The following is a 12044-nucleotide window of genomic DNA, read 5'->3' as shown; positions in this document are numbered from 1 at the left end:
ACGTGCGCCGTGTCAACTTAAAAACAGTTAAACTTTTTAAAACGCTTCTCGGAAAACACCTGCATTCTGTTCCATTCATTGAGCAGTGTCTAGCTTTTTTTAATGCCAGAGCATGTTCTGTTTGAACGGCCCCTTAGGCAGCAATTGCGTGTAATCTTCACAGAAATGTTAATCCCTGAATGCATGGTGACAAGCTCGGTGAACATATATTTTTATTGTTTTTCTAAGTAAAGTAAACATGCTAGGCATCTTTGACCATTGCAATAAGTCTCAGTGTCTATGGCATAAGCATCAAATTTTTTAAGATTCCATGCCAAGTTCAACTTGCATCTTGATACCTCTGTGTTTTACTCCATTACATTGTGCTGCATCTTACTGCTTTTGCACGAAAGATTGTGTCCTGTGTGAACAACACTTAAGGCATGTGGAGAGGAGAAGGGTGATTCCTAAGGGCCTGTGCATATCCCAAGATCTGAAAGCTTGTGTCTTGATGGGCCGGGAAGATTTGCCCTGTGCAAACATTAGCACAAGGAGTGCATGTGAAGCAGAGGTTAGCTACACAACACCCAGTTGGCGTTGCTAAAACTAACAGCAGTTTTACGTGTTAGCTGCACTTGAGCTACGTTGATATATGGGATTTATTGAGGCCTTTCTGTGCGCAAGTATGATGAGTCCTATCTGAAATGATGGACCTGCATTTCAGGTCACAACACACCACCATGGGGATGAAAGCTGGCTTTTTTCATGCCATTAGCCATTCAGAAGCAAACTCAACACTCTGTCTAATGGAGCATTCCATGTCCACAGAGTGCATGCCAGTTCAAACTCATGCCTCATATTTTAAAATTACGATTCTTGTCTCCAGCCCCCCAAAAATACTGCCCAGCTTGTAATTTGTTTTACATTTATATTGACGTATTACCCATGGGTTTCATGAAGGAAAATTAGAAAATATGTTTTTGATGACTTAAGTCATTGACTATGTAACATATTATCACTGTGCATCATAAGAGAGAACTATAAAATCTTTGTATAGGCCATACAGGTCTTTGGCATAGATTGGCTTATCTTTAGGCCATCATATTGGTTTTGCATTTAATGAAGGGTTTTCCCGCTAATGCCAGACTTGGCTCTCGATTTTGATGATAAGCACATGTTATCTGGCATAAGCTATCACTCAACACTTGGGACCGGGTCTCACTTGGGACCGGATGTTTTCTTCAACAAACCTCAGACTGAAGCAATACCGCACATATGTCAACTCTTACCAGTTTTCAGATACAGCTGAGCAGCACACCACAAGTGTTTTGCTCTTTGACAATAAACTTCCTCGAAATGAAGCAGGAACTGACAGAGCAGATCAAACGAAATGCCCAGAGAGGACGAAAACAATATTTGTCATTTTTAATTCGTTTTATTCAGATTTTTGCTGTCAGTGCAGTAGCGCTACAAAAACTGATTAACTGTACACATGCTCCACCAGACACGCCCATGGCTTTATAGTGAATGGTTAATCTGATGCAATTGTGAATTTATGGTTTGGTGTGCTCTTACTAAATCTGGTAAATATTTGTCACATGTACTACTTCCCTAATCAAGATGATTTAAGAATTGTCTGGGTCCATTTTACCCCAATTTCAAATTTTTGAATTAAGCATATTAATATTTTTTTCTATTGTGACATTATCCAGGCATTTTACTTTTGAGTTCCCCCAATATTCTTAAAGGAGCCATGAAATGCTCGTTTTTTATATAGTTTTATTATCTACCCTGAGGTCCACTGATAATGTCATTGTTTTTTTTTTGTTTTTTTTTGCCTTAAAACAGTATTAGTAATAATTTAATAATAATAAATTAATAATATATGATAATTTTCCACCCTGTCTCTGGCCTTTTGTCTGAAATGCTCAGTTCTCGCTTAAGCGCCTCCTTAAAACTTCAACGTAAATGGCCACTGTTCTAATTGGCTAACATCATGCTGCCCCTCAAATTCAGCCATATTTGAGACTTAAAGCTCCACAACATTATAAAACTAAATTTCAGGGTTTACTCATAATGCATGTCCAGCACATTGCATCTGAATATATGAAACTGTTTATCTCAAGACAACTGTTAACATTCACACCCTGTCTACACCGGATGCGAGAGTCACGTCATGTAAAAAGCAATAGAACCATTTACAATCAGTGATGCTGTCTACCATGGAAGTGTCTGTTGCTGCGCAGTGCAGCTACTACTGCCAAAAACATAGATAAACGGTTTAGAAAGTTTGTGTTGACGCATCCGGTGTAGACAGCCTCAAGCCGTTGTGTCGCATCAACAGACATGCCCAGTGTAAACATGTTATCAGCACCATAGTCATGACATCAAACAGTCATGACATTTGAAATATTCAGGAATGGAACTTTTTACTTTGTTTTGCATCGGGTCCAAGTGTTTTTAACTGCCCCATCCTTCAATAACAGTTCCTTTGCAAAGCTTGAATCGTTTTATGACTGGTTCACAAGCAATCCACGTGGATACGAGCCGAAAAAACGTGCAGTCCACACTGAAATACGCTGAAGACACAGCCACATCCAGTACCATCCTGCACTGAAATGCACTTTGCCGGAAACGCATCTAAATGATCAAAGATGTCCATCCAGCGCATGTTTTCATACACCAACAATTTAAAAAAGTGCAGATGGGCGAAAGAACCTGACAAATGTTGTCAGATTTGCCTATAAATGAAATTCAAATCTGACCAACAGCAATTATTTCATTGTAATATTTGTCTGCTAAATTGTGTTTGTGTTCTTGATTTTATATTCATAACAACAGCTATGGTGGCTCCAATGCAGCATTTCATTGACACATAACCAAAACCTAAAACCTATTTTACCTAAAACTAAACCTAACACTATTTCATTTTGTAAGTACTGGTACTTCCTGAAATGCAAATCTAGTTGCCATGCTTTCACCTGGCATTAAAGTGCACCAATCTAATCTGTGATGTCTGAGATGGAGGAATTTACACTCAATGCTCCTTTAGAATATTTCAGTGTGCATCTGCCCTCTGATTTTAATTACACCTGGCTAGTTTCTGCAGGAATAGTTGATTTGCACAAGTATTTATTGATGCCGAACTTTTAAAGACTGGGGTTAGTATTTCATTACGAGAGTCTATAAGTTTACATGTCAGCTCTGTTTGCTTTATAGCACACACACATAAATAGTGTTTTTATTCAAAGCTTGGAGAGTGAATGTTGATCCATAACCTTTATGAGAGGCAGCACAGTGAGTCATGCAATCATTCTTAAGGCTATTGCGTGCCTCTGTGTTTGAGTAATTTGCGTTGTGAACCTGTTATCAAGCCAACAAACGAGGAACCATAGATACAGTAAATTGTAAGTGTCAACTACTTAAAACCAGGAAAATAGCTGTATTCACATGGTACATAAAAGCTACTGTAATCTATCAACCCAGTTGCTTATTGAGAATAGTTTATATTACAAATATTGGCTAAACTGTGCTAAATTTGTTAACTTTCTTATTTATGGATATACTCAAATTCTTTGTGTAAATTGAAAAACGATCTGGTGTTGAACTTTGAACTCAAACTGTCAAGCTATATTCATGATCAACAGAATTTGTGAAAGTTGTGTTATATCAATGTCATTCCAATCTGTTCAATATTATCCCCAAAAATGCATAACCTTACATGTGTTTCATTGTTTGTTTCTTGCCTATTTTTTTATTTTTTATTATTACAATAACCTTACCATTTCTCAGTCAATTAATTGAACATTAAAGCATTGGTTAAAACACCACAAAAATAACAGTTTCTTTCTGTTACAGTGAAACAGGTTTTTCCTCATTATAACAGATTTCTCTTTTTCTTTTTCTTTCAGTCTCTCTCACTCATTATGTAAGCTTGACAAGGCCAGCATACAGTTATTGAACAAACTTTAAAAACAATGCACTATCCACTATTTTTCATATCTATCTATCTATCTATCTATCTATCTCATCTATCTGTCAGTCTGTCTGTCTGTCTTTCTTTCTATCTTAAACTTTTCTTAAACATACATTTAAGGCTTCTTCAAGCTAACATTCAAAGTTTTACAAACTTTCCTTTTCTAGTTCTCACTGTTATTGTTTTCTCGTTTTTTGATTATGGATTGAATCAATTGGGACTGAAATAACCTGCTTTCCTGTTCTCTCCTCTTCTCCCTCTTTGTCCTCCATGTGTGCTGCCTTACCCCGCTGCCCTTTTCTTCTCCAGTGGCTGCTCCTCTGCCTCCAAACTGCTTCTCTGGTTCTGCAACACTAGACCTGTTCCTGTCTAGTTCTGTATAGGGAGTTCTCAAGTGAGTCCTTTCTTGTCCCATCACTGCAATTCTTTCTATGCTGGGTGTACATTGTGTGATCCAGTGACTCATCACAACTTGTTCATGCTTTAGTGAGCCTGGAAAATAATGACACTTACGTTGGTTAGCCTTTTTGTTTACAGCTGGCTCTGTGAATGGCAATTATTTTAGTATTCTAAAACATATGAATCATAGTCACTAATGATGCAACTGAATTTTGGTAGCGAGTTTTGCATGAGCAAGTACCACTGAAATTTTCTTCATAAAATGTAAAAATCTACTTAATAGGGGGTCTGGTTAGCTCAGCGAGGATTGACACTGACTGCCACCCCTGGAGTCGCGAGTTCGAATCCAGGGCCTGCTGAGTGACTCCAGCCAGGTCTCCTAAGCAACCAAAATTGGCCCAGTTGCTAGAGAGGGTAGAGTCACATGGGGTAACCTCCTCGTGGTCACGATTAGGGGCTCTCGCTCTCAATGGGGCATGTGGTAAGTTGTGTGTGGATCGCGGAGAGTAGCATGAGCCTCCACGTGCTGTGAGTCTCCGCGGTGTCATGCACAGCAAGCCACGTGATAAGAAGCGTGGATTGACTGTCTCAGATGCAGAGGCAACTGAGACTTGTCCTCCGCCACCCAGATTGACGTGAGTAACCGCGCCACCACGAGGACCTACTAAGTAGTGGGAATTGGGCATTCCAAATTGGGAGAAAAAGGGGATAAAATTAAATAGAAAAAAAAATTCTACTTAATAATACAGTCATCTCAATGGGAATCCGCATGTTCGTAAATTTGCGCAAAGGACTTCCGGTGGCAAAGAATTTCCCCTCCCGGATTTTGTGTGGAGTTCAAGTTTGGTGAACTTTAACAGGTGAATTTATTGTGCTGACCAATAGGAAGATGCTTGTTTGATAATGGCCTCTGTGTGGATAGTGCTTAGTACACAGCTACCTGAAATATTCCCAGTAGACAAGGATATCATTTTAGCGGCAAGTTTCTTTTTAACTTTACTCTCGCAGAGTATAAAGTGCAGCAAAAAGTGGCTGCGTGGCAGTTAGTTTTTTGTTGGTTACACACGCGCTCAACATCCACCCACGTCTTCTTCACCCCGTGTAATTTTGCCGTAAAGGTAAATTGACCGTGCCTTTACTGGATTTCAAAGACTGAACATTTAGGACACATTAATATAAAATTCCACTGATGTGCGGTCACAGATTTGTATGTGTAAATCCTCCGTTTTACAATCCCTTTGAGTCTTGACCAGTCTATGTTGTCAAATCAACATTCAGGAGTGGAACTGTTTTGTGTTTTAACTCGAGTGATCCATAATTTTAGCAGCTGTTTTTGTACCGATGCCAGACTTTTAATTAATTTGTAATGAATAAGGCATTTGGCAAATAAAAATAACTATATTATGATATTTACTGTAAATTACTCATTACATGATGTGGGATTTTGGTCATAATGCCCTCCCTTAGATCAGACCATTAAAAATAGATGTAGGCATTATGACTGAGGTACTGTGTGCTCATAACTTGTTTCAATGAGACAGGCTCCTGCTTTCCTACTAATGAGCATATGCTCGCTGGGTCCACCATGTTAAGACTGCAGTCCTCACATACACATTCCAGTAAATTATCCCTCACCAGTAATTGGATTTCGCTCATGTTTACATCCAGAAATTATGTCTCTTCACCTCTGACATTTTTTAGGCTTTTCTTCTCAGTTGCCAAATTTCTCAAAATCAATAGGTGCAATAAATGGAGGAGGTGGCTTTTAGACAGGAATTCTCAGATGCAGCTGGTGTATGAGAGCATTATTATTCTGCATCGAGAGTGAATTATTTCTTCCCTGTACCACAGGAACTAGCTTTGTTCAACATGACGTGCACAAACTTACCTCAGAGGAGCACCTTGCAGGGCTGCGGGTGAATCCACAATAGACGTCAATATTCTTCTATTTGTCTAGGCTGATGTATTAAGAGTTATGAAACATTCATAGCCTTGAGCTTGTGGTAATTTGACTATTATTATAGCAAATCATGCTACCCAGGTTATTGGAGAGAAAGGATCTAAACCAAACCAGAGCCGAGAGACTGTCACATCTAATAAGATGTTTGACGAGGCAAATGTCTTATTAAGAGCGATGTAGTGTGTCATTTGAGAATAGATGCGTTTCTTAGGGGGCGTTCACATAGGATGCGTTCTTACATTCAAAACAGCTAGGCAGAGTTCAACAGAATATAAAAAAATTGCTGGTGTCTCAAGGTGTGTTTTTAAAAGTTTAACTAGTTGAACAGGACAAAGAGAAAAAGAAATCTCAATCTCCTTGAATAAACAAAACTAGTCTCTTGAATCTTAGAGTTAGATCATTCAGCCCTGCGATCGCTTGGAGACTGGGATAGGCAAAGAGAGAGTATGCAAGTTGATTGGCTACCCGATTACACTTCAAATGACCTATCAGCTTACAACATATGTGGCGATTGGCTCGACATATCACATGTGAGCGAGCTGATTGGCTAACACATAAGAAGTACAAAGAACCTATCAGCTTGTGCCATCCAGAGTTTCATACCTGAACTTAGTAATTTCAGTAATTACAACATTTAGAATGTTACTGTGGGTAACACATATTGATGACATTGATCTTGGCAGACTAGATATGCTATGCTGCTGCTGCTGCTGCTGCTGCTGCTGCTGCTGCTGCTGCTGCTGCAGAGCAATTACGGAGACTTGCTACTGCTAGAACATACATAGACATACTGAGTTAAGCATATGTACATGCTGCTACTGCTGCACAGTTATAAAAACACAAGACATGCTGCATCAAGCATGTATGACATGCTTCTGCACAATTAGACATAAATACAATCCCCCAACAGAGTAGGAAACACAAGGTCTAAACGCATGGTAAGGTCTAAAGCAGATCTTACCATGCAAGCTAATAGAAGAAAAAGCCCCAGCAACCACCTCAGTAAATAGCATTTTAATAGTAAACTCTCACAGCGTGCTGCAGTGAAACGTCATGGTTACTGGTGTAACCTCCGTTCCCTGATGGAGGGAACGAGACGTTGGTGTCGATGTAGTGACACTAGGGGTCACTCTTGGGAGCCCGAGACACCTCTGGTCTTTGATAAAAGGCCAATGAAAATTGGCGAGTGGTATTTGCATGCCACTCCCCCGGACATACGGGTATAAAAGGAGCTGGTATGCAACCACTCATTCAGGTTTTACGCTGAGGAGCCGATATAAGGTCCGGCCATTTCAGCGGGTAGTTCAGCGTTGTGGCAGGAGGGACCAACGTCTCGTTCCCTCCATCAGGGAACGGAGGTTACAGCAGTAACCATGACATTCCCTATCTGTCACTCACTCGACATTGGTGTCAATGTAGTGACACTAGGGGTCCCTATACAAAACGCCACAAGGCTGAACTGTGTTACATGAACTGGCGGTGTGTGGTGGGCAGACTTGCTGTGTGCCTCATAGTCAGCACACCAGGTCGACACGTAACCTCCCCCAACACAGTTATGAGTGTCGAACGGCCCTTTCTGGGGACAAGTCGACTACCCAAAAATAGAGACTGGCTTAACCCAGTCGTGGCCTCTTTTCCCCTTCTCTTTTTCCACTCCCTAAAAAAGAAGGGGGAATATCCAACTGGGCCGCCAGGTCTAGCCGCGGAGACCACACCTCGCCCCAAGAGAGGGGGGGATATTTAAGTGGAAGAATACGTCACATGGTCTTTCCAACCATGTGGAGAGCCTTCAAGGTAGATCCTGCCCAATAGGGGAGGAGTTACTACAAACATGGAGACTGGGGCAGAGGGGCTCTGCCCAAGGAAGACGCAGTTTGCCAACAGGGAAACAAACTAGCGGAAGATATAGATCGCATGGGGTTAGCCTTACAGGGAACCGCCACATGCGGAGCACCTACCCCAGAACAGGGCTCTTAGTTAGCGCGTGTACTGGGCCGGCAGCGAGTCTCTCCGACAACTCGACTGCCACAGGGCTCGGAGGAAGTCAACCAGGGAACACATTTTGTGAACACTACTGGGAATTAATGGCGCACGTCTTCAGCTCAAAAGGAGGTGGAAGGTGCTATGTGCAAGCAATACACCCGGCCAGCTATCCCGGGCTTATCCACTTGTGTTGCATGCCACTACCTGGGACGAAACCGGTTCCACCCAGAGGCTGTAGAACCTTGCAAAGGTGTTGGGTGTTGCCCAGCCCGCTGCTCTGCAAATGTCTGTTAGAGAGGCACCTCTGGCCAGGGCCCAAGAAGCCGCTACACCACGGGTAGAATGAGCTCGTAGCCCTACCGGGGGCGGCATGTTTTGGGCGAGATATGCCATAGTTATGGCGTCAACGAGCCAGTGGGCGATCCTCTGCTTGGAGATAGCGCTTCCTTTCCGCTGTGCACCAAAGCAGACAAAGAGCTGCTCAGAGACTCTAAAGCTCTGCATGCGATCCAAATAGATGCGTAAAGCGCGCACCGGACACAGCAACGACAGGGCTGGGTCTGCCTCCTCCTGGGGCAGTGCTTGCAGGTTCACCACCTGGTCCCTAAAAGGGGTGGTGGGAACCTTGGGCACATAGCCCGGTCGGGGTCTCAGGATCACGTGAGAATAGCCCGGACCGAACTCCAGGCACGTTTCGCTGACAGAGAATGCTTGCAGGTCAAGTACCCTCTTGATGGAAGTGAGCGCAGTCAGGAGGGCAGTCTTCAAGGAGAGTGTCTTAAGCTCGGCTGACTGCAAAGGCTCAAAGGGGGCTCTCTGTAGACCCTGAAGAACTACAGAGAGATCCCATGAGGGAACGAGGCACGATCTGGAGGGATTCAGCCTCCTGGTGCCTCTTAGGAACCTGATGATCAGGTCGTGCTTCCCTAAGGACTTATCGTCAACTGCATCATGGTGTGCTGCTATGGCAGCAACGTACACCTTCAAGGTGGAAGGGGACAGCCTCCCTTCCAGCCTCTCCTGCAGGAAGGAAAGCACTGATCTGACTGCGCATCTCTGGGGGTTTTCGTGTTGAGAAGAACACCACTTAGTGAATAGATGCCACTTAAAGGCATACAGGCACCTCATAGAGGGGGCCCTAGCCTGAGTGATCGTGTCTACCACCGCGGGTGGTAGGCCACTTAGGTCTTCTGCGTCCCGTCCAGGGACCAGACATGGAGATTCCAGAGGTCTAGGCGCAGGTGCCAGAGGGTGCCCCGTCCCTGAGAAAGAAGGTCCTTCCTCAGGGGAATTCGCCAGGGGGGAGCTGTTGCGAGGAGCATGAGGTCCGAGAACCACGTCTGGGTGGGCCAGTAGGGTGCTACCAGGACGACCTGCTCCTCATCCTCCCTGACCTTGCACAGAGTCTGTTCAAGCAGGCTCACTGGGGGAAATGCATATTTGTGTAGTCCGGGGGGCCAGCTGTGTGCCAGCGAGTCTATGCCGAGGGGAGCCTCGGTGAGGGCGTACCAGAGCGGGCAGTGGGAGGATTCTTGGGAGGCAAACAGGTCCACCTGTGCCCATCCGAATCGACTCCAAATCAGCTGGAACACCTGAGGGCGGAGTCTCCACTCTCCCCTGAGGGAAACCTGCCGTGACAGCACGTCCGCTGTAGTGTTGAGGTTGCCCGGGATGTGAGTGGCTCGCAGCGACTTGAGGTGCTGCCGACTCTGGAGGAGGAGACGGCGGGCGAGTTGTGACATACAGCGAGAGCGCAGACCACTTTGGCGGTTGACATATGCTACCGCTGCTGTGCTGTCCGTCCGAACTAACACGTGCTTGCCCTGGATCAACGGCCGGAACCTCCATAGGGCAAGCAGAATTGCCAGTAACTCGAGGCAGTTGATGTGCCAATGCAGTCGTGGACCCGTCCAGAGGCCGGCGGCTGCGTGCCCATTGCAAACAGTGCCCCAGCCTGTTTTGGAGGCATCTGTCGTGACCACGACGTGCCTGGAGACCAGTTCTAGGGGAACATCTGCTCGTAGAAACGAGAGGTCGTCCAAGGGCTGAAAAGACGTCGACAGACTGACGTAACGGCCACATGGTGTGTCCCGTGGCGCCATGCCCATCTCGGGACTCGAGTCTGGAGCCAGTGCTGAAGCGGCCTCATATGCATCAACCCGAGCGGGGTGGCAACTGCCAAGGATGCCATATGCCCCAGGAGCCTCTGAAAAAGTTTCAGTGGAACCGCTGTTTTCTGTTTGAACGCCTTCAAACAGGCCAGCACCGACTGGGCATGCTCGTTCATAAGGCGCGCCGTCAAGGAGACTGAGTCCAACTCCAAACCGAGAAAAGAGATGCTCTGAACCGGGAGGAGCTTGCTCTTTTCCCAGTTGACCTGAAGCCCTAATCGGCTGAGGTGTGAGAGCACCAGGTCCCTGTGTGTGCATAACACGTCTCGAGAATGAGCTAAGATTAACCAGTCATCGAGATAGTTGAGAATGCGAATGCCCACCTCCCTTAATGGGGCAAGGGCAGCCTCTGCGATCTTCGTAAAGACGCGAGGAGACAGGGACATGCCGAAAGGGAGGACTTTGTACTGATTTGCCTGACCCTCGAACGCGAACCGCAGGAAGGGTCTGTGTCGAGGAAGGATCGAGATGTGAAAGTACGCATCCATCAGGTTTACCGCCACGAACCAATCTTGATGCCGGATGCTCGCTAGAATTCATCTTTGCATCAGCATCTTGAAAGGGAGTCTGTGTAAAGCCCGGTTCAGTACTCGCAGGTCCAAGATTGGCCAAAACCCACCGCCTTTATTCGGTACAATGAAGTAGGGGCTGTAAAACCCTTTCTTCATCTCGGCTGGAGGGACAGGTTCTATCGCGTCCTTCCGTAGGAGGGTAGCGATCTCCGCGCACAGGGTGACAGCGTTTTCGCCCTTGACCAAGGTGAAGTGAATACTGCTGAACCTGGGCAGGCACCTGGTGAACTGAATCGCATTGCCGAGTCGGACGGTCCGGACGAGCCACCGCAATGGATTGGAAAGTGCAAGCCATGCATCCAAATTCCGCGTGTGGGGGACCAAGGGGACAACGTCGTCGGACGTACTGGCAGGTGGGGCCTCGTGGCGGGGCTGAGCATGAGGTGCCACAGCATGTCGTGGCCGTGCTGAGTCTAGGGACATCGAAGCACTTACCTGGCTCCTTGTGACCACCCCGGAACAGCCTGAGACGGGGGAGGAAGAGGCCTGTCCTCGTAACCCGTGGAGGCTGCCACATCGGGGGCGGCTGTGTGCCACAGCTGGGCACTCAGGGGCGGAAAGGGCACCGCTGGAGCGCCAATCCTGCAAGACAAAGCCCGTGGATGGTAGTCGTGGTGACGACCGTACGCACCAGGTATGTGACCCAGGGAGGAAGGAAGCCGCTCTTTTGCTGAACTGTTGGGTACCGCAGCCACTTGGGCGTGCGGTGAAATCAAACAAAAAGGCAACAAAAGATTTTCCACCCGGCCCTCCACCGGGGGATGGAGTGGTCTTTCTACCAGCTCCACGTGAGTGGGTTCCCTCGTCCCTGGGTTGCCCTTCTCAGGGGTGCTTCGAGGACCTCCGTGGGTTCTTCGGCGCTGGCTGTGAGACGGGTGGCGTCGGTTTCCTGCGGTGGGCTCCACGCCGGGGCCGGGCCGAAGGGGCGGGCTGCGGTGGAGCCGGTGCAGTCACCGCAGGGGGACGCTCTTGGCGACGAGCAGATGGGGTGCGGGATCTTGAGC

At 46.1% G+C, this 12044-nt stretch overlaps 1 protein-coding gene across 2 annotated transcripts in view; it reads left to right on the top strand.

Moving 5' to 3' along the window:
* The window catches only part of LOC127413173 (5-hydroxytryptamine receptor 4-like), a 189584-nt gene that overhangs the window by 152060 nt on the left and 25480 nt on the right, over nucleotides 1-12044 (top strand). The window contains exon 7 of one of the 2 annotated variants that reach the window (XM_051650053.1): nucleotides 4265-4349. The exons of the other annotated variant lie outside the window; for it this stretch is intronic. Within the exon in view, the coding sequence (XP_051506013.1) occupies nucleotides 4265-4328 (64 nt within the window). The 3' untranslated portion in view covers nucleotides 4329-4349. The remainder of the gene's footprint in view (nucleotides 1-4264; nucleotides 4350-12044) is intronic. 2 annotated transcript variants of the gene reach the window in all.

This window comes from Myxocyprinus asiaticus, chromosome 22 (assembly GCF_019703515.2).
Source record: "Myxocyprinus asiaticus isolate MX2 ecotype Aquarium Trade chromosome 22, UBuf_Myxa_2, whole genome shotgun sequence".
NCBI classification, from domain to species: Eukaryota; Metazoa; Chordata; class Actinopteri; order Cypriniformes; family Catostomidae; genus Myxocyprinus; species Myxocyprinus asiaticus.
The sequence above is the reverse complement of the archived record's forward strand: the minus strand, read 5'-3'. Positions and strand labels throughout refer to the sequence as shown.